The sequence below is a fragment of the Triticum urartu genome, chromosome 3 (genome assembly GCF_003073215.2).
Source record: "Triticum urartu cultivar G1812 chromosome 3, Tu2.1, whole genome shotgun sequence".
Lineage (NCBI taxonomy): Eukaryota > Viridiplantae > Streptophyta > Magnoliopsida > Poales > Poaceae > Triticum > Triticum urartu.
In genome coordinates this window covers 210459156-210482311 of record NC_053024.1, presented here as the reverse complement: position 1 = coordinate 210482311, position 23156 = coordinate 210459156, and the positions used below count along the sequence as shown (strand labels likewise).

At 44.5% G+C, this 23156-nt stretch overlaps 2 protein-coding genes across 3 annotated transcripts; both read left to right on the top strand.

Annotated features, from left to right (window-relative positions):
- Nucleotides 1–4332: 4332 nt before the first annotated feature.
- On the top strand, nt 4333–7147 carry LOC125543634 (RNA-binding protein P-like). Of its 2 annotated transcripts, none has more exons than XM_048707046.1 (2): nt 4333–5918; nt 6909–7147. In XM_048707046.1, exon 1 carries the CDS (start codon nt 4476–4478, stop codon nt 5916–5918), a length of 1443 nt encoding a protein of 480 aa, XP_048563003.1. In that variant the 5' UTR covers nt 4333–4475; the 3' UTR covers nt 6909–7147. The 2 variants fall into 2 exon arrangements, with proteins under 2 accessions (XP_048563003.1, XP_048563004.1); XM_048707047.1 differs by having other exon boundaries at nt 6880–7147.
- A 3451-nt stretch (nt 7148–10598) lies between these two features.
- Nucleotides 10599–22156, top strand: LOC125546783. Its single transcript, XM_048710914.1, has 5 exons — nt 10599–10657; nt 18269–18505; nt 19504–19597; nt 19662–19766; nt 21653–22156. The coding sequence occupies exons 1-5, from the start codon at nt 10599–10601 to the stop codon at nt 21980–21982; spliced, it is 825 nt and encodes a 274-aa protein (XP_048566871.1). The 3' UTR covers nt 21983–22156.
- Nucleotides 22157–23156: the final 1000 nt, after the last annotated feature.

The following is a 23156-nucleotide window of genomic DNA, read 5'->3' as shown; positions in this document are numbered from 1 at the left end:
CGGCCTTCATCGGAGTCGCTGGTGAAGAATGGTCGGAGCGGCGGAGCTCTTGTGTGGCGGAGGTTGCGAGGAGGAAGAAGAAGTGGAGGCAAAAGGGGTAAAAGTGAGAAAGGACCCCCCCTATGCCTATTTATAAGGGAAAGAGTGGAACAGTAAAATGGCAGGCGTGGAAATCGAGGAGACGTCATGATTATCTCAATGTTGGAGGCGCCTCGATTCTTGAATGACCAATTAATGTATAAAGATCCGTTGTGATGTCATAAGATTTTTCTGGATTCATATCGCATGACGTCACGACGGGTTACAACGATTTGTTCAAAGTTGAGCATTGGAAAGAAGACTCGCCAACCAGAAGTAGTGAAGATTGACACGAACAAGTTCAAATCAATCTGGGGCCTAATGTTGGGGATATAATCCCGCGGTGTGTGCTACTTCTTAAGCATGCATTGGTTTTTCCCTTGAAGAGGAAAGGGTGATGCAGCAAAGTAGAGATAAGTATTTCCCTCAGTTTGAGAACCAAGGTATCAATCCAGTAGGAGAAAACGCACAAGTCACCGAATACCTGCACAAACAATCAAACAACTTGCACCCAACGTGATAAAGGGGTTGTCAATACCTTCACAGTTACTTGCAAAAGTGAGATCTGATAGAGATAGATAAACAATAAAGTAAATATTTTTGGTATTTTTGGTTTATAGATCGGAAAGTAAAGATTGCAAAGTAGTAAATCGAAAACTAATATTGTAGATTAGAAACTTATATGATGGAAGATAGACCCGGGGGCCATAGGTTTCACCAGAGGCTTCTCTCATGATAGCAAATAATACGGTGGGTAAACAGATTACTGCCGAGCAATTGATAGAAAATCGCAAAGTTATGACGAGATCTAAGGCAATGATCATGAATATAGGCATCACGTCCGTGTCAAGTAGACCGAAATGATTCTGCATCTATTACTATTACTCCACACATTGACCGCTATCCAGCATGCATCTAGAGTATTAAGTTCATAAAGAACGGAGTAACGCATTAAGCAAGATGACACGATGTAGAGGAATTAACTCAAGTAATATGATGAAAACCTCTTTATTTATCCTCGGTGGCAACAATACAATACATGTCTTGCTGCCCCTACTGTCACTAGGAAAGAACACCGCAAGATTGAATCTAAAGCTAAGCACTTCTCCCATTGGAAGAAAAACCAATCTAGTTGGCCAAACCAAACCGATAGTTCGAAGAGAATTACAAAGATATCAAATCATGCATAAAAGAATTCAAAGGAGATTCAAATAATATTCATAGATAAGCTGATCATAAATCCACAATTCATCGGATCTCGGCAAACACACCGTAAAAGAGTATTACATCGAATAGATCTCCAAGAACATCAAGGAGAACATGGTGTTGAGAATCAAAGAGAGAGAAAAAGCCATCTAGCTACTATCTATGGACCCGTAGGTCTGTGGTAAACTAATCATGCTTCATCGAAAGGGCAATAGAGTTGATGTAGAAGCCCTCCGTGACCGAATCCCACTCTGGTAGGACGCCGAAAAAGGTCCCTAGATGGGATCTCACGGGTACAGAAGGTTGTGGCGGTGGAAAAGTGCTTTCGTGGATGCCTCTGTTGGTTTGGGGATATATGGGTATATATATGTGAAATAATTAGGTCAGGAGGTGCATGAGGGGCCCACAAGGTGGGGGGTGCGCCCTACCCCCTGGCGCGCCCTCCGTCCTTGTGGCCGCCTTGTGGCTCCTCCAACTTCATTTCCAAGTCTCCTGCTTGTCTTCTGATCCAAGAAAAATCATTGCGAAGGTTTTATTCCGTTTGGACTCCGTTTGGTATTCCTTTTCTGCGAACTCAAAAATAGGAGAAAAATAGGAACTGACACTGGGCTCTAGGTTAATAGGTTAGTCTCCAAAATAATATAAAATAGCATATTAATGTATATAAAACATCCAAAAACAGATAATATAATAGCATGGAACAATAAAAAATTATAGATACGTTGGAGACATATTAGTGTGACCCGCCCAGGAGGGGCCGGGTTACACTGTTGGCGACTCAAGAATGAAATGCTTAGATGGGCATGAAGAAACATGAAGACTAGAGGCGGTTTAAGAGGCGGGCCTGTTAAAAGCCCAAAACCCGGAGGTGTGAGCCGCCCGATGGTGACTTGTTTAGTAAGGCAAGGTGACTTAGAAACCGAGTTGGTCAAGTTGTGTGATCCGGCTTGGACTCTTGTAAGCCCTGGGGCTCGACCTGTGTATATAAAGGTGAGACCCTGCGGTTGGTTAACTCAAGAAACAATTGATCGATAGCTAGGTCAAGCGATTCCGCTCCCTTGTAATCGATACCCAATCAATACAACACAGAGTAGGACGTAGGCTTTTGCCTCGTTGTGAGGGGCCGAACCTGGGTAAACCTTGCGCCCTTTGTCCCGTTCAACCCCTCAAGCTAACCTAGGTTGCGATGGATCCGCACCTAAGTCCTTTCACAAGGGCATCTACCGTGACAAAACCACGTCACTTCTTTTGATCATGACATGCTGAAGGGTACGATAGGTGTAGTCTTGAGAGACGACAAAGGTAGGTTTATTGCGGGAGGAAATGGAAAGATCAAATATTGTACGGATGTTCTAATGGCAGAAGCTTTAGCCCTCAAATTTGGCGTAACATTGGCACAAAGGGCGGGATGTAATCGCCTAATCATCACTCAGACAATCTGAAGGTGATTGAGACCATGCAGGACGGAGGACAATCAGCGGGTGCAGCGGCGACAATATTTGATGATTGTTTTCACTATGCATGTGATTTTGTCGTGACCAGATTCGAACACTGTAATAGAGAAGCAAACAAAGTAGCTCATGAACTTGCTAGATTAGCTAGATTTTCTGTGACTTCGGATTGGTTTGAAGAGCAACAACAACGACAACAACAACAAAGCCTTTAGTCCCAAACAAGTTGGGGTAGGCTAAGGATTGGTTTGAAGAGCCTATCAATGAAATTGTAGTGATCCTCACAAACGATGTACTGATTATTTCTAATGAATAAAGTCTTGATTTAACTGAAAACATAGCAATAGCAATTGTATGCATGGACAAAGCCATGTGCAATCTCCCCCCATCCTAGCAAATCTTGTATAACTCTGGCACTAATGTCTCCGAGTAAGTCATAAAAAAAGTGTTTTAGCATTTTTTTGGGGTTGTTCCTCCTATTGAAGGACCAACATGTCAGCAAAATATATATTTTCTCAAAACAATGTTGTGTAGCACCCTGCTTGTATAGGATTTCACAAACAATCAGCATAACATGTGCCATTTTTTGTTTGCCAACAACATGTTTCCTCCTCCCCATAGGGCGACTCACAAACGATTAGGTTATTCCTTCACCCCGTTGGCGTCGTCTCCTGTCTGCCATGCCTTTAATGGCCTTTGTGGAGGTGTCATAGGCCTCACTCCCCCACCACCGATGGGAGGGACCACACTCGTGTTCTTGTTAGGTACAACGTCTTGATTGAGATCGTGTGGCGGCGATGATGTCTCTCAGTAGAGTATGAATAATGTCTCCCATGTCCGATCCTTATTTCGATAGTGCGTCTAGCATCGTCAGAAGACGTGTGGAGGTGTGTCTCCGTCGGATAGCACAAGATTCAATCGGTGTCGGTCTTCAGTGGATTTATCTGGATCTAGTATTCGATCGTGTGGTTACAAGTTTGATCCTTCCGATCTATTCTCCCTTCCGATCTATTCTCTTTCATTGGTGATGGTTGTTGCTCCGGCACACTGGTCCTGTGAGGTTGTCACGACGATTTTTCCCTGACTATCTACTACAAGAAGGTTTGCCCGGCTCGCAACGCGCCTTCGACTTGCTTCAATGCTTGTAGTCGTCGTTAGGTGGTCCACAGACTTGGTTGTGATTTTTTTACTTCTAGTGTTCCTTGTATTGCTCTGACTGGTTATGACTAGATCAAAAGTTTCTTTTGCAAAAGAAAAACACCCTAATTGCAAAAAAAATAATGAACAAAGCTCTTTTTTTACCTGCAAAAAACTCTTTTTTTAAGGAGAGGGTCCTTGCCCTGGAGCCTAGACTCAATGAAAAAATTCCTTTGGTGTCAACCAAATGACATCTCGTTTTATATTCCTACTCATAGGATTTGAGATACATATCATCTCATTTTCTACAAAATTCATATTTCTATGATAATTCCATCCTATGAATCAAAAGAGACCCTAGGCTCGGGAGACGACAAGGATTGCTTAGCCCATCCGTCCTCGCCCATGATAAATGAAAGGAAAAGACCCAGCCCCTCAAAAAAAAAACACCCATATAACGGTGCCGTGAACTATCCACACGACCGCGTGGCGGTAGGAATCGTCGCCTTGTCACCCAACCATCCCATATCCGACCCATCCCTTGTCCCAAACCGTCGAACCCTAGCTCGCCTTCGCCTCCAATCTCCCCACCTCGCCGTCGCCATGGGCAAGAAGCGGAAGCTCGAGCCGAAATTCACCTTGGCAGCAAACTCCCCCGCAGCTAAGGCTCCAGCTGCCGCAAAGATCGCCGAGCCGGCAGCTCCTCTCCCCCAGCCCGAAACCCTAGCCGAGTACTACCCCACTTCCTCCCAAACCGTGGCCCAGGAGAGCGGGTCCATCGCTGGGGGCGCGGCGGTGAAGCAGGAGGTGGGCGGCGAGGAGGACGAGTGGGAGGAGGTGGAAGAGGAGGTGGAAGAGGAGGAGGAGGAGGAGGAGGTCGAGGAGGAAGAACAACAGCAGGCGGAGGAGGGGGACAGCGACCCCGCCTCGATCCAGGCGCTTCTGGAGGTGTTCCCCAAGGAGCAGCTCGTCGAGCTCCTCCGCGACGCCGCCGTCCGCCACCGCGACGTGCTCGAGTCCGTCCGCCGAGCGGCCGACGCGGATCCAGCCCAGCGGAAGATCTTCGTCCACGGCCTCGGATGGGACACCACCGTGGACATCCTCACCGAGGCTTTCCGCCCTTATGGTGAGATCGAGGATCTCAAGCTCGTCTCAGACCGTAACACGGGCAAGTGCAAGGGCTACGGGTTCATCCTCTTCAGCCGCCTTTCTGGCGCCCGCGCGGCCCTGCTGGAGCCCCAGAAGAAGATCGGCAACCGCACTACCTCCTGCCAGCTCGCTTCTTTGGGCCCTGTCCCACCTGGCGGTGCGGCCAACAATCCTATGTTGGCTACAGCTCCAGCTCCGGCTCCAGCAGCCTTGATACTACCGCCAGTTTCTGAGTACACACAGCGGAAGATTTTTGTTAGCAATGTTGGCGCAGATATCGACCCACAGAAACTGCTGCAGTTCTTTTCAAAGTATGGTGAAATTGAGGAGGGTCCTCTTGGGCTCGACAAGGCAACCGGGAAGCCAAAGGGTTTTGCTCTGTTTGTTTACAGGACCCTTGAGAGCGCCAAGAAGGCGCTCCAGGAGCCGCACAAGTCATTTGAGGGTGTTATGCTGCACTGCCAGAAGGCAATTGATGGGCCAAAACCCAACAAAGGAGGAGGATATGGTGCCACAACTACAAGTGGGAGGAAGGGCGCTGCTGGCTATGGTGCTAGTAGCCATTCTCTGCCTGGTAGTGTTGGTGCTGGTTATGGGATGGCATCTCCAGCGAGCCTGGCTTCAATGCCTGGGTCTGTACCTGGTGGTCCAGGGATGAATCCTGCACTGGGCCAGGCTTTAACAGCTTTCTTGGCCACCCAAGGGGGAGGGTTGGGTCTGAATAACATCCTTGGAGTTGGTCCTAATAGTTCAGGGATGCCAAATTCAGGGTCTTCTGGAGCTCTTGGTGGTGGCGGTGTACCTGGAATGCCTGGCAGTTATATGGGAGGCTATGGGGGTGGTGGCGGGTATGGTGGTCCACCGGGAGGTCCAGGAAGAAATTACATGGGTCATTAGGTAAGATTTGGTTGGTCAATGTGTCCTAACTGTAGAAGCTACATATAGTTCTGAACTTCTGATATCTGATTTACGTCAAGAAATTACTTTCCTTATTTTTCTTATCCGTTAAGAAGTTAGCTTTGCATTTACAGTTTTACACCGGTATTAGTCTTGCATTTTTATTTACTTATTCTATCTTTTTTGTTTTTTCAAACCATTTTTTCTTAGCATAAGCTGAAATACTCTTAAGCATATGATAGTTCTAAGTTCTCTAATGTGCATTCTGATGAGATCTAGGTTGTGCCTGAATGCATTTGTCTAATTTGCTGCCTTACTGCGGTCCAATATGACAACCTGAACTACAAAATGAAGTTAATGCCTTCTATTAGCCTTTTGAAATTGTAGGTCATCTGTTAAGTAAGGAATCAGTACTTCCTGACAAATTGCTTCTTAGTTTTAGTGATGGTCCTTTCACATGTATTACATTTGTTGCAGAAGAGCTAGCCAAGCTAACATTGATCGACGTTGAGGTTTGAGAAATAAAACTAATATGCTTAAATACTAATAGGTTGGGGCTAGAGCGAAGGTGTTGAAAAATATGGGCTCTGTTTTAGTTTAATGATGCTTGGTTTATGTTTTGTTTGCCTTATTCGATCTTTGAAATTGGCCAAAAGATTCAAGGCTATGGCCTCGCAGTATCCTTGGTAGGTTTGAATGGGTCTCAGTTTGCAAGCAAATAATTTTTGGCAGGCCTTATCATTTTTGTCATCTCACAAACATTGTTTCACATGCATATGCACATTATACATAAGCTTATATGCAGGTTTCAGTGCTTACATAAAGAAATGCTTATTTTAATTACTGCAAACCCTATACTATGAGTTATGCATTTATTTAACAGTACATTTTCTTCTTTTGCATAATCAAATTTGTTTTAAGAGCTATTTCACTTATCTTTATCCATATTGCTATTTGACAGGATGCTTATAACTATTTTTCTGTGGCCAGATGATTCTACGTGTTCCTGCGTCGCACTTATAAACATGCTGTTTTAGGCTGCTTCTCGCAAGTTGCTTACTCTAGCGGTCAAAGTTTTCATAAGAACTTTGATTTCCTCAATCCTATGTTTTCAAAATTGAACAAATCTATGTACAATTATTTAAATTTTTGAAAAGTTACTAGTTGTCTTGTGACCCTATTGTAAAAGACTTTCTATTGATTTAAAGCACCGTGGAATTTTTACTGCATTTTATACAAGAATTTTCAGTCATTATTTTTGGCATTGGTTGAAACCTAATTTGTGTTACTAAAAAAAGTGCCATTTTTTTTGCTATCCTAATTTTCTTGTCACGGTGATACGTTTCTGACCAGAAATGTCGTGTGGATTTATTTCTGAACAAAAAGTTGAATACTGCTTTGTTTACAAAGTAAGCATTTGTTTATTTTGGCCAAGTTTATGATTACTGTGTGATAAAGTTGGTTAAGAAGAATCTTTGGCAGATCTACGAAAATATCAATGTTGCAATTTTAGAAAAGAGGTTGCATTCTCAAATGCGTTTTTTGTCTATCTTGTCGTGCAGTCCAATTTTAGTTGTGTTGGTCTGAGGCCATGGTCGTAAGTACTAAACATGGGACCTTTTAGCAGCGATTTAGACTTTGGCCGTTGACTAATCTTTTGCCTGTGGGCTAGCTAGTAGTTGGAAGTAGGGGGAGGCTTGTTGTTATCGGAGAGGTAGGGCTGTTGGAAGGGTGGGAGGGGCTGGCTTGATTGAACCCTCACAGGAAGACAAGTGCTCATATCTTTGATGTGGAGGACTGCAGCAAAAGGAAGAGGAGGGAAGAAAAGATACAGTTCAAGGTGAGGTGACTAAGTTGCTTTACAACTGGTTAGCACACTCTTATGTTCTTCACTTTTCTGTGTGTGATGTTTTTTTGGGTTTAGTAGTAGAATTGAACTAGGAGCAGGCTGCAGCACACTCTTATATGTGTGTTATCAGTATGTTTAATTGGAAAGGTAGAATAGAACTAGGAGCGGTATTGGATAGTCACACTCTTATATGTATGATATATTATCATCTGTTTAATTTGTGTGTTATCAGTATGTTTAATTGGAAAGGTAGAATAAAACTAGGAGCGGTAATTGGATAGCAGAAATAGTCGCAACACTCTTATATGTATGACATATTATCATCTGTTTAATTTTTACGTGTTTTTAGGAATTATGCACACTACTGAAGTCTGTGTGAGTACATCATAGAAATATGGCTTGTGGAATATAACCTGTTCCTTACCTAGTTTAAACATTGTGGTGGAACAATGAATAGGTGCCTGATAATTAAAAGTAATGGAGGTACATGTTTTGTTATCTCGAGCTTATCCTAGTGCTCCTCACAAACTATTACGAAGATGACGCCTGCATGAAATCTTCAATTTAATCACAATGAACTATTGTTCCATGTGAGTGACAAATATGCTTTTGTAAGATACAAGTAAGTCATAAATTTCGTTAGAGTATTCTTACCTATAAGAGCACATAGCAATTTTCTGATATAAAGTGTGCCTGATGTAATAGGTCATGATTCACTAAGCTGCGTGTTATCAGTTATCTGGCCCAAAGTCTTTATCCAACAAGTTTCTGTAAGTCGTGACGCATCATTGCGCGTCGTTATCTTTCGATCACACGCCATATGTATACAACATTTGTTGTCATCTATCAAGGTTTGCACACAATTTATTGTAATCGGGAACGCCTTGTTGGTTCTGGCGCTAGCCAACCAGCCCACACCAGGTTCGATCTTGGGATCGACTGTTTCATGGGGAGTATGATTGTATGAAGCCCCTCACGTGTATGCCACTCGTGATTGCGATGTGAGTTCGTTTGTAAGTTCAGATGCTAAATCTGTATGCAGGCGAAGAAAAAAGAAAAATCAAATCAACGTAGTCGCTCAAGTCTTATCCTATTCCGGAGGGAATACGATAAAATTTCCTCGATGTAAATCAACGTAGTCGTTCCGTCTCTAGAGATGGTGATAAAATTTCCTCAATGTAAATCAACGTAGTCGCTCAGTCTCTAGAGATGGTGCTAACGAGTAATGTAAAAAATGTATAAACTCTGATATGGCTGCGAATTACTCCATCTGTTCATGTTAGAATAAATCCGAGGCACTCCGTCCATCTACTGAGGACCAAGCAATCACACAAGGCACGACACCAAGATTTGTTAACGAGGTTCACCATCATGGCTACATCCCTGGGGCCTGACTACGGGCGCTCCTCCCCGTGACACCGTCACAATACCGCACCCCGGCCGCCCGGGCGCCGGCACACGCCGCCGGTTCCCCCGCGTGCCCGTGCTATTATGTTGGCATAGGTTACATCGTGTGTCTACCCCCGCTATATATGAGAGGCCTAGGATACAGGTGTCCTATTAGGACACAACTCCTACCCTGTTTACACATAGTCCAAAACCAAGTCCAACTGTAACCTACCTTGTACAATAATATTCGACACAATTCTAACAAACTCCACCTTGGCGAATATTCTCCACCACCTTGGATTCATCCATGCGTCAAACCTCCATGTACATTGGACTTGAGATACGTCATGAGCACCGCTGCTACTCCCAGACTCCATGTGACTCCACCTGCAATTGTAGTCCCTTCTCGTCTTCATCACAGTCAACACTCGAGTAAAAATTAAGTTCCTTGTTACTCTACTTTGTGCTCCCAACTTTCGGAGAATCCGTTCAACACCATCACACACCGACCACTGTCTGCATGAAAATGAACAACTCACATATTGGACGTCAAATATAAGAGTTACCTGAACTCAACGTCACCGCTCTTTCTTGACTGCTTGTCTGAAACTTGAAAGAATTTCACCGTCACCTTGTGTCACCCTGAGTCAAATTCGCAGTTGTCTCACCCTTCTTCCGGATAGTCTCTGACATGTCCCACCGCTATAGCACTCCGCCTCCTTCTGTATTTGTCATCCGCACTTTGCCATGTGCACTGAACGCCACAGAATATACGGCCATGTACTCTCTCAGCTTTTGACAATTCCAGACTCTCCGTCACTTTCTCAGATTCTCCATGGTCAACTCCTGTCCATCAACCGGCACCGATAGACCTAGTCACCAACTTGAATCTGGTACTCGTCAACACTGCTTCAGCACCCCTGCACACTTTGTCTGACCACGTGTCTTACCACCAGTGCCTTGGCCTGTCGCTGTGTCCCGTGCTTACCGCACACCTCGCCGCTATTACCGCATTGAGCCTCTGCTGTCCTGGTCGAGTCTCCCGGGTAGCTAGCCCCCACTGCCTCAACCCCCACTGCAGAGAACCACCGATCATCATCGACCGATGCCGAGTATCACGTCTCCATCAGACCACTGGTACCCAGTCCAATCCACGTGTCTCTCGCTATCCCACTGAAATAGGCTTCGACTCTCTGTCGACTTACGCCGTAGCCCCTCCATCAGCACAGAGTGAAGTCTTCCACCAAACCTCGGCTCCACCTTCAACATGACTCCATGTAGCTGCGCCATGCTACCCCTACACCCTGTCGTCTTCAAGCTCGCATGTGTACACAACCTTGAATTAACCCTGCGCCATAGTCCGTCGAAGCCGCACAAGCCCTCAGGCCTGCACCACGTGTTTCCACGCCCCAGAAGTCGGCCACCATCAGCATCACGCTCCTATGTCGTCGTCGCTGAAATCACCGCCGTCTTCTGCTTTGACCGACATCCCCGCCGATCCGTCAGACAGTCTAGTCCGACCCAGCCGAAATTAACCGACTGCAATCATGCTCCACCCCGCATCTTGTCCGCCCGCACGTCTCAGTGCATTGCTTGACGCCCTGTGTCTGCATAATCCCTCACGACGCGCTCCAGGCTCCACAAGCCTTATACGCACGTCGCCCTTGCCGCACACGCCATCTTCCATGGACTTGCGACCGCGCCTTTATTTTCTGTACCGTGCACTTCTACCATCCCGTACATACATGTACCTGTACCAAGCAAATAGAGCCAATTGAAGAATCCCTCCAGTAGCCTTCTCGTGCGCACAAGATCAAAAAATCCCCGTTCATCCTTGCTCACGTGCAGCCCCGAAGCTTCTCCTTTCCTACTTTTTCTTTGCTTCCGATAGAAATATACACACAGATACCTGACGCCTTTTTTCCTTTAACAAATCTCGCACGCACTTGCATCCTTCGGCTGCACCCCATACGTACTTGACCCTGAGTCACAGCTCCTGGCTGCACCAACGCCGTGGGCCACTTGCTCACGCCACGAGCCCTCCTGCGCGCATACTGTTGGGCAGTACCTGTGCGCAATACTCGATTCTGGCCAGCTTCGGCCTTGCCCCTACTGCAGCCACATCAGCCGCACCGCCATGGGCCTCCACTGCTGCACTCACCAGCCGCCGTTACCGCACGCATCGTGCGCTAGGGCTACGCAGCCGCCGTCTCCAGCAGTCATAGCACATACACGTCCGCTGACGCTCGCCCGATCGATCACGTGATTGACTGCCGCACGTCTCGCCGCTGCACAATCGATCTGCTATAGCACACGTACACGGTCACACCAGCAACCCACCGAGATCGCCCATCGCCTGTCCGTACGTGGCCCAACTCGCGGCATCGCTGTAGCGTACTCCGCGCCTCGTGCCATGAGAACCTACGCGAATCGATCTGGCTCGCCTTCCGCGCTGTGCCGCCGCTTCCACATCTGATCTGATCCCGCCGAGGAACACGCAGTAATGAGCGACAACCTGCTTCGGCCCATGCATCTGCTTCCGATCGCTTCAGTACTCGCTGACTTCTCTGATCGCTTTCCTGTTGCACGTAGAGACTATACCGATCTATGTCGAACTTTCCTCCTCTAGATCAACACCACCGCCTCAAATCGAACCTTGCTCATGATACCACTTGTTAGAATAAATCCGAGGCACTCCGTCGATTTACCGAGAACCAAGCAATCACACAAGGCACGACACTGAGATTTGTTAACGAGGTTCACCATCATGGCTACATCCCCGGGGCCTGACTACGGGCGCTCCTCCCCGTGACACCGTCACAATACCGCACCCCGGCCGCCCGGGCGCCGGCACACGCCGCCGGCTCCCCCGCGTGCCCGTGCTATTATGTTGGCATAGGTTACATCGTGTGTCTACCCCCGCTATATATGAGAGGCCTAGGATACAGATGTCCTATTATGACACAACTCCTACCCTGTTTACACATAGTCCAAAACCAAGTCCAACTGTAACCTACTTTGTACAATAATATTTGACATAATTCTAATAGTTCCTGTCTTTGTCTTTGGAGAAATTCCACTATGGACCATATATATTCAGTCGTATGTGATCGATAGTGAATCTCTACAAACACTTCCATTTAAGAACGGAGAGAATAGTAAACTATTACTCCGTACTATCTAGAGATGGGGCCGTCAAATCATAATTTCAAATAAATAGTAATAAACGACCAGCAAATATTTATACTCCCTTCGTCCTAAAATTTTTGTCTTAGATTAGTCTAGATACAAATGTATCTAATACTAAAACATGACTTGATACATTCATATTTAAACAAATCTAAGACAAAAATTTTGAGACGGAGGGAATACAATCTATAGTACCAAAATATAAGATGCTTTTATTATTCAAGAACTGCAAAAATATCTTATACTCCTCCGTAAACCAATATAAAAATGTTCATATATAGAGGTAGTATTAAGCATCCAACAAAAATATGTATAATACAATAATATTCAAAATTTTGAAAGCTTATATGGAGCTACAATTTTGGCATCGGCTGGACAACTAGAATAGTCGTTTATGATAAAAAAAACTTATCTTTTAGGCCCCGTTTGGAACAAGAAATTTTGCAGGAATTTCATAGGAATGGAATTCCTATAGGAATCCTTCCTTCACATTTTGGATGATTTTAAATATTTGCTCAAACCTTAAGCTTTCACTTTCTTTGTGAAATCCAATGCAACATGTGTATTTCTCCTCTTCCCTTTCTCTCCTAAAGAAACAATTCCTGCAAATGTGTGCTCCCTATGCCTCCTTCCCCACTTTCCTAGTGGATCGATTTTTATTAGCCATTTCATTTACTTCCCTAATTTGTATTTTGAGGCTCAACTTTTTTATCAGCGAAAAGGCCAAGTTTCTTTTGAGCGAACATGTTGTACGCCAGTGCATGAATCTCAAACCAAGATACGTGACAATCATTGTCCGCTTATATGCACCCATCTGAGCGAATTACAGCTGACGGCACTAATCGATTCACTCAAGATGACAATTTGAGCGAACACATCTGGGGTACCAAATTCTGTTTCTATAATATGACAATTTTCACCAGTTTTGATGAAGACATGACTATCTTGGATACGATCAAAGATATTGCATACATGCATATTTGTCAGGTGATTTCTAGTGCAAACTATTCAATAATCTATTTATGTCATACAGAACAAAAATACTTCATACACTTTTGTGTTTTGTCTAATCGCAGGTGTATGGGACATTTGTACAATCCATATATGAAGATAAGGGAAAATGAGAAGTTTAGGTTATGTTCAAAAAGTCCTCTCGCATCACTTTTGGCCCAAGAGAAGATAAGAGTCCAAGTCTCATGTTTTGGATTCAGATTCGGACTACACAAACATACCTGACTCAAAACGCCAACAACTTTTTCAGACTCCGAATTGGGTGATATTTTTTTTGTTGGAAAGTAGATTTCGTGCTCTTTCCAATCCAATTGGATTCACCTTCAAATTCGTCCGGGGCATTGAGATATCGACGAAATAATCTGACGCTGCAGTAGAATCCGAGTCAAACAACAAGTCCAAAGGTGTTGCATCACCTCCACTTGGGCCCATGAGCCTTGTACGACCTAGGGTTGGTTTTATGCTGCCTTGGAATGTCCTCTCACCTCCTTGGCCGCCACCCCTTGCTCCTATATAAGTAGATCCATCTAGTAACTTTTTCCTTAGGATTTGTTTAGTTAAAAGTTAGCCATTGCAACTTCTTGTATTTCGTTTGTGTCCAACGACCAGACCAAGACCGCTTACAGATCCCCACCATTATCAATACTTCATATATATTTGCAATATTCAGATTGCTTTATCATATTCTTGCTCGTTCTTCGATTGCTTGCTGGAATAGACCTTCGTGGTCAGGCTGGCCGTGTTTCCGGCATCGTCAGTAACCTCAGGAGATTGGTTTAGCGATTGCTAAGGCGCAACGTCATGCGCGTTTGTAATCGGATCGTCAAAATCGTCTCCACCAAATCGATAGTTATCATCTCATCGAAAGATCGGGACACCCTCGCCTCTATCAAATTCCCTTAGATGTAGCATGGCAATTTTTCTTTTGCCAGCATGACAAATCAGAACAAAGTTGTAAGTGCATCTAGTGCCACCCCTAGTTGGTTTTGGAGTATTGACGACAAACCTGGTTGAGGGACTAATGTGTTTGTGAGAATTGCAGGATAACACAGGTAGTAGTCCCTCATTGATTCGATTTACCTACCGGAGATGACCCTAAAAATGTGTGAAGACATTGAAGACTATGGTCGTATGTGAAGATATTCACATTGAAGACTATGACATGAGAAGACATCGCATGAAGACTATGGAGCGCGAAGACATAGTTGTTTCGCAGTTTCATTTTCTTCTTTGTTGAGTCATAGGAACCACCGTACCGTTAAGTGGGGTCCAAGTGAACATAGTCAGAATGACTAAAGTGATGCTCAACCAAATCCTAAGTCTTCGAGCGAAGACAATGAGAGCAAATTTTATCCAGAGCTGGATAAGTCAGCTTTACTTGTAGCCCAAGTTAAGTTGTCGCGTGTGTTTGAAATCTGACCGTTGGAACACGTGTCAGTTCCTTAGTGACCCAGGGTCATTTCGGACAAATCAGGTCGGGTTGCCTAGTGGCTATAAATAGCCCACCCCCTACACCATAAATTGGTGGCTGCTGAGAGTTAGTGCACGACTTTTGTCGTTTGAGAGCAACCCACCTCGAAGCCTTTGAGAGAGAAATCCTTGCGAGGACAAAGCCTTAAACACTCAGAGCCAAAGAGTGTTAGGCATCATTGAAGTCTTCCTGTCTGTGTGATCTGAAGACTTGTTACACTTGAGGACTGTGAATCCTCCAGCCGGTTAGGCGTCGCGTTCTGAGCATCCAAGAGTCATTGTGGATCGCCGGTGAACGAAGTCTGTGAAGGTTTGGAAGTCTACCTTGAAGACTTACCTGAGTGATTGGGCGAGGACTGTGTGTCCTTAGCTCAAGGGGAATAAGGTGAAGACACGGTTTTCTGAGTTAAATCTCAGCCTCTCTAACCAGACGTACAGTTGTCACAGCAACTGGAACTGGTCCAACAAATCCCTTGTCTTCACCAAGCAACTGATTCTATCCATCCCTTCTCTTATTTACAGTTGGTCCTTGTGAAGTCATTGCTTGCTTGCATTATCTGTTTGTCTTTACTGTGTGACTGTTTGTTCTGATTGGCTTCATACTATCTTCCATCCTGATTCATACTGCCTAGCTGTTAATAGTCTTCGTGCTTTCACTTCTTTGAATACTTGACTATGGCTTGCCTAGTCTAGTCTACCTTCTGCTGCATGTTAATAGGTTCATTTCTATCGTTTGTCTTTGAAACTTTCATGTTTTGAAGACTTTCATAAAAGTCGCCTATTCAACCCCCTTCTAGTCAATAACTAGCACTTTCAATTGGTATCAGAGCAAGGTACTCCCTTGTTCTGTGTGATTCGGTTTAACCACCTGGAGTTTTAGCTATGTCGACTGCAGGGATAATCAAAGTCTCCGCTGTGTTTTCCGTCTTCGATGGAACTGAATATCCCTACTGAAAGAATAAGATGCCAAGGCTGGTGAAGGTGTGCTTGAAGCCATTGATGTCGACCTCTGGTATGTCGTCAAGAATGGCGTTCCCAAGGCTGGTGAATGTGTCACCGCTGCTGATGTCAAGAAGTTCGTTCAACTTGATTCCACTACCAAGAGCATAATCTGTGGTCATCTGACCAAAGGACAGTATGGCCGTGTGAGTGCTCTGGAAACATCAAAGCTAGTCTGGGACTGGCTCTCCAAGGTCAACGAAGGCGTTTCAACCCAGAGAGATCAAAGGATAAGTGTTCTTCACAACCTCTTCAACCGCTTCAAGAGAAACGATAATAAGAATGTTCAGCTCATGGTTGATCGCCTCACTGATATCACAAATGAGCTTCAAGCACTCGCCGCCACTAAGATCACCAAGCATGAAATCGTCAAGACGCTCCTAAGATCTCTTGACAGCTCATTTGACACCCTAACTTGATGATTCAAGAACGCCCTGACTTCAAGACGCCCGATCCGTCTGACATACTTGAAAGGCTCAACACACATGAGTTTCAGCTTACTGAGAAAAGCTTGCCTAGTGTAGTCTACCTTCCGCTGCATGTTAATAGGTCCATTTCTATCGTTTGTCTTCGAAACTTCCATGTTTTGAAAACTTTCATAAAAATTGCCTATTCACCCTCCCTCTAGTCGATAACTAGCACTTTTAGAAGTTAACATTTTATTTTTTAAGTCGGCAATTCTTCATGAAGCAGCATGGCAAGTCCCGAAAACGCATGACAATTACTATGCCACCGTATGACAAATTCCTGACAATCTTTTCTGATGGCATGGTATTTTTTTCTTTATAACATGACAAATATATCTATTTTGTCATGGCAATTCTCGAGCATTCGCGCTTGGGTGACCTCGGTAAGGGAGCGCCGACGCATTCATAGGATCCATATATTAAGTAGCACATAAACTTTAAAAAACACCCTTACAAAAAAAACATAAGTTTTTTGGGGTGTCGAAGACTTATTTCTCATGCCACTTTTTCGGCCTCCATTTTGGCGGAGAAAATTCGCTGAAATCCATGAGCATGTAGAACCAACGTTTGGGAACCCATTGATATAGACCTCATCATCGAAAGCGACCCACTTAGCAGATTCCATCCCGAAGAAGAAAACGTCGGAGATGGCCTATACAACGTCCTAAGTCCGTCCATATGGGGTAGGGGGATACAAATCTCACACGTTCCCTGACGAGCCTGAGACTGGCCAACTATCATCGATCGAAACTTGAGCTTGAACACAAGACGTATAGCCACAGATAGCGTGACTGAGACAAACCTACATGAGAGAAATAATCGGATCTGGGGACACATAATCTTCCGCACTCCTCTCAACGATACGAAGAAGCGCCGTCAAACCGAGGATGAGGCGGGGGACTTTATTCCATGTCGATGCCTCCGCCATCGTCTTGCCACCACTGATCGGAGACATACCCCTACCTTTACTCCTAACTCCGCCTCCATTGGACCGAAGTCGTGGGGTCACCACCCTCTCCCATCACAGGAGTGACAGACAGAGGGGTAGGAGGCCCTTGGTTTCGACGGGGAGCTAGGTTAGATAGGCTGCCGTCTCTAGTGGCTGGAGGAGGATGAGGAAAAGAAAGCTTTGGAGCACATAGCACATATATCTGCTCTTATTTTGAGGTTTATTTTGAGCATTAACAAAATCATGCTATATGAGATGTATGCCATAAATGTATGTTGAAGCCATATTTCAAAGGAGTTTCTAGTGATATAAGTTTGTATGGTAACTGTATAATTTTGATCTTGTTGACGATCAAAGTAAATTTTAAAATGCGAATTAAGCCTTATATATCTAGATGGAGTGAATACTCTGTTTATAAGATATTTTGGTCTTGCTGTTTTGCATCTTATTTCATAATAAGTTGGCTTTGTGTATTCGCAGCTGGAAATCCCAGGAGATAAACATTTCTTGTCACCTTTGAGTCCTGGCAGGTTTCTTTTTATTTATAATATTTATTACTCCCTCCATATCATAATATAAGAGCATTTTTAACCTACACTAGTGTATTCTTAGGGCTCCTTTGATTCAAAAGAATTCTATAGGATTTCTGAAGGATTGAAATCCTTAAAAAAAATTCCTATGTTGGTCCTTTGATTCATAGGATTGGATCCCATAGGAATTTTTTCTATGGAATCTTTTGTACTACATTTCATAGGAAATCTAACATCCACTCCAACCTCTTTTTACAATTCCTTTGCTTTTCCTGTGCCATCAAACACTCCATGCTAATCCTGTAGGATTCATGTGTGCATGCCACTCCAACCCTATACTTTTCCTATTCCTACGATTTGAAAATCCTGCGAATCAAAGAGGGCCTTATATTGTGAAACAGAGGGAGTAGAAGACATTCATTTTCATAAAAAAATAAGAAAGAAAGTTTTTAAAAACCAGCGTGATGTGATAAGTAGTAAAGGAAAATAAAATAAAGAGCGGAGAGAAGAAAACTTCAAAAGAAGTTCCATAAAAAGGAATATCAGGAAAGAAGCGCAAAAGACCAGAGGCAAAGAAACGGCGACCAGATGGCGGAAGTGAAATCGACCGCCGGGGACGTCATGGACGCGGCGGCCAGCAGCGCCGGGCAGAGCGCTACCAGGGTGGCTGATCTGCTCCGTGGGTTCCTCGCCGTGCAGCAGCGCCGCGCCGAGGCTTACTCCAAGCTCCGAAGGTACTGTTGCCCTGCCCCCACCCTCCCTCGACCCCCCTCAACCCTAGACCTGCACTCGAGCACCCCGAAGCAGGAGCGCGGGCCGCGCGTGGCACGCTGCGCGAGGGCCCGGCCGGGGTAGCGGTCCATGGCATAGAGAGCGTCTTCCTCGGCGCCGGGGTGGTTGGGGACGGATCAATCCTGGCGTCGAGGGGAAACACACACGAATGCATGGGTGGGCAATATATTTGTTAGATTTACGCGAGAATTTTCCCCATCAATCAAGAAAGAAAATAAGCGAATAGAGGTTAGGTGCTGGAATAGTTTGATACAATTATTTCTTTTCTTTTCAAGATCATATCGGATGCTCTCTTGAACAGTTTAAATGACTCTGCCACGAGTGTTGTATAGTTGTATTTATACGTTTTGCACTGTTCCCATTGTCTACGGCTCATCCTACAAGTGGGAGTGGGGAGGGAGAGTTGGAAAATGTTGTGTGATGAAAATCCGAGATACTTTTTGTAGCTAAAAGAAAAACTGGTTTTGCGATAACCATGTCCATCACTCTGTTTGCAGTAGGCTCTCTTCTGTTGGAAATCTAGATTAGGCCTCATTTTTGTGATCATACAGTAATGCTACAAAAGAAAATATCTCTGTATTTGGACTTAAGCAAGATAACGAAAAGATAATCTTCATATGTCCTGATAGCAGTATCTTAACATCAATAGTGGAGTTCTGTCTGCCAATGCACACCGCTGACGACTATTCTATAAACCATTGTTGGCGTATGCTGGGCAATTAGAAATTCTAATTGTTTTGCAAGATGCTGGTTTATAATCATGTATGGTTAAGAACTGTGGTTGTTGCTCTGGCTGTAAAATACACCTGTGCTAGCTGTGCATGCTTAGCTTAGCTTTGGATAGTGCGTTGTAAATATTATATCTGAAGATCATTGCATGAAAACTACCTTCCTATTTAAGTTCATGAATTTGATCACTTAAACTATGAAAGTTTTGCAGTGGGTTTTCTGAATATATGGCTAATGGAGGTGAATGTGCTTATCAACAACTATGTGGGAATGTTACAGCCGAATTTAATGATTGCTCAACACAGGTTAAATGCTTTACTCATACATTTTTATCATAAAAGGTGAGATATCTAATATTGCTTACTACAGATTCTTGAAATGGTGTCCCTCCTCTCAAAGCCAATTTTTTGTCGTGGAGATCTTGCCAACTTATTGAAGGATGTGCAAGCATGTGAGAGAGATAAGTTGCAGCTGGTATGCTTTCAATAACTCCTGTATTGCTGTATGGACTCCAATATAATTCGATGTTCATAAAAAGCTGTATAAAAACACCAGTATACCAAATTTATGTTTTATTTGATTATGGTGACATTATTTTGTTCTGACCTGAGGAAGTTAATTATGGAGATGCAACTGGACAGATGAGAGATTAAAGTTGGCTCTTCTGTGCTGTCATTCTAATCGTTTTACTACATGTCAAGTTTACCTTTTCAACAACAACATCAAAGCCTTAGAGTCCAAAACAAGTTGGGTAGGCTAGAGCTGAAACCCATAAGATCTCGAAACCAAGTCATGGTTCTGGCATGTGGATAGCTAATTCCACGCACCCCTGTCCATGGCTAGTTCTTTGGTGATATTCCAGTCCTTCAGATCTCTCTTTACGGACTCCTCCCATGTCAAGTTTGGTCTACACCGACCTCTCTTGACATTATCAGCACTTTTGACCGTCCGCTATGCTCTGGCGCTTTTGGAGGCCTGCATTGTATATGCCCGAACCATCTTAGACACTGTTGGACAAGCTTCTCTTCAATTGGTGTTACCCCAACTCTATCATGTATTACCTCCGTCCCAAATTAGTTGTCTTAGATTTGTCTAGATACAGATGTATCCAACACTAAAACGTGTCTAGATACAGCCGCATCTAGACAAATCTGAGTCAACTAATTCAGGACGGAGGGAGTATATCATTATTCCGGACCCAATCCTTTCTTGTGTGACCACATATCCATCTCAACATGCGCATCTCCGCTACACCTAATTGTTGGAAATGTCGTCTTTTAGTTGGCCACCATTCAGCGCCATACAATATCGTAAGTTGAATCCCCGTCCTATAGAACCCACCTTTTACCTTTAGTGGCACTTTCTTGTCAGTCTCACAGAGGAAGCCAGAAGCTTGGCGCCACTTCAGCCATGCATCTTTGATTCGATGGCTTACATCTTCATCGATACCACCATCCTTCTACAAATTTGATCCCAAATATCTAAAGGTGTCCTTTTGAGGTACCACCTGCTCATCAAGGTTTACCTCCTCGTGCCTGTAGTACTGAAACTGTACCTCATGTACTCAGCTTTAGTTCTACTAAGCCTAAAACCTTTCAATTCTAAAGTCTGTCTCCACAAAACTTTCTATTAACCCCTGTCCGGCTATCGTTGACTGGCACCACATCGTCCGCAAAGAGGATACACCATGCGATATCTCCTTGTATATCCCTTCTGAGCTCATCCATCATCACCAACGCAAAAAGATAAGGGAGCTGACCCTTGGTGCAGTCCTATTTTAATCAGAAAGGCATCGGTGTCGTCATCACTCGTTCGAACACTTCTCACAACTTTATTGTACATGTCCTTGATGAGGATAATGTACTTTGTTGGGTCTTTGTGTTCTCCAAGGCCCACCATATGGCATTCCGCAGTATATTATCCAAGTCAACGAACACCATATGCAGGTCCTTCTTTTACCTTTATCATTAGGGAAAATTGAATTAGCACCTCAAACCGATAAGACTTGTCTATTTTCATTTGCAATCATTGTTTGAACAGCGACATCCATCTATGCATCCATTCAGTTGTCTCACAGGGATAAGTTGGTTTGCGCATGATAGTATCTGCTCTAATAGCATGATCGCCACTCCGATCTCGTTCTTCGATAGTACTTCGCCTGCTTTACTGATGTTAGTGCTTTATTAATACATTCTTCTCTATCGGCATTACCTGGATTTAAATTTATACTATGTTTTGCGACAAATGCAACCTCTGTTGTTATCATCATCTTGCATACTGTTTTTGCTGCACTTTTTTAGTCGAATATTCCCCCAGTCATTTGTCAGCTTGTTCATTATGTTTCTGGTTGGTTGGATCAGACAGCTAGGATTCAGGTGTTGAAGAAGGCTGGCCGTCCTTCGGAACGCCTGGTAAACCATGAGCACTGCAGGTCAAGCAGCACGTCCCAGCATGTGTGTGCAAACCTTAAGGAGATAACCGAGGCTTCAGGCACTGAGGACGCAGAGGCGGACGCAGAGTACGATGCCGCTCTGAAGGAGGCAATACAGGGCATTCAAGAGGCAGTGACTAGCATAAACGAGCATATGGAGGAAGTGCGGTACGAGATCGACGCCCTCGGGGCTGACACGGTTGACAGCAGGCTGAGTGAAGTCGAGGAAGCGTTCCCGGATGCTCTGTTGATAGAGTAGAAGAGTGCTGAAGTCTTAGGCCAGGGAAGGGTTTCTATTTGGGGAGTTAGAGCTGTTTTCATATTGTTTATTTTCGCGACAAGTGAAATTGGATAGCCTGTTTCTACTAACAACAAACAATATTAGCGTGCTAGCTATTTGAAAGAGGTGATATGAATATTTTATTTTAGCTAATGTGTGGTGGTGTTATTTCAAATTTTGTCCGGAGCTCTTGCGTGCGCGCTTGACGAGTCCTGTAATCCGGATCTGAACGGGGTCCAACGATGTCTCTTGCTCAACCGAACTGCCCTCTCCTAGTTCTAGACTCCTACCCAGAGATAATTGCACCTATAGTCCTCATACTCGCTGGCTACATCCACTTCAGTCCTGGAACTTGCGTGTTGCATCGATACGGTCCCGGTACATGAAAATACGTTCTCAATACAGTCCCTGAGATTGAAATGCCAGACCTGGCTCTACACGTGCACTACGTACAACACACTTCGCTGTATGCCACGTCAGCCTGGGCCTCACATGTCAGGTAGGACCCACCAGTTAGCTTGAGGCCCACCCATTATTTCGCAAATTGCCCCCTATGTTTCTGTCTTCTCGTCTCGATCCCCCCTGTTCTCCCCCACCGCTAAACAGAGGAGTGCGAAACAGAGCAAAACCTAGCGGCGATGGAGTGCGGCGGCGGATGATCGGCGTATCGGGCGCCCTTTGTTCGTAGTGCGTGCAGCGACTGAAGCTAGTTGGCCGGCCGCTGAAAGGAGTCGGCGCTGTTTGGTGGCGATGCAGGGCTCGCGACGGCGGCCCGACGGTGAGGCGGCTCCGGCGTACGGTACGTCAGTACCCAGTGTCACTAGGTCGATTTGATGTACATTCGGGGTGAAAAAAATGTTTCTTTGCTGTGATTATGACGTTTTGCCCATGCTATTTCTATGAATATGTCGACTGGATGCAAAATTGCCGAAATTATTCTAGGGTTTCAGTATGTTGAGTGCACTAATTTGAAATTATTGATGTTCTTAATGTTTTTCAGAGAAAGAAAGTGGATTTTTCACTGTTGAGGTGATCCATGGAGGTTTTTTCTTTGGGAGTGGGTAGAATAGATGCTATCTGAATGGCCATAAGATTTGCTTTGATTACTGTCATAAGGACAACGCCTATTTCAGAATGTTTGAAGAAATAGTTG

Excerpts from the sequence above, each read along its gene's own strand:
- LOC125543634 (XM_048707046.1), top strand. The coding sequence starts at position 4,476 with ATGGGCAAGAAGCGGAAGCTCGAGCCGAAATTCACCTTGGCAGCAAAC.
- LOC125546783 (XM_048710914.1), top strand. The coding sequence starts at position 10,599 with ATGTCGTCGTCGCTGAAATCACCGCCGTCTTCTGCTTTGACCGACATC. Across the intron at positions 18,506-19,503 it reads GCTTACTCCAAGCTCCGAAG|TGGGTTTTCTGAATATATGG; the intron begins GTACTGTTGCCC and ends AAAGTTTTGCAG. Across the intron at positions 19,767-21,652 it reads AGAGAGATAAGTTGCAGCTG|ACAGCTAGGATTCAGGTGTT; the intron begins GTATGCTTTCAA and ends TGGTTGGATCAG.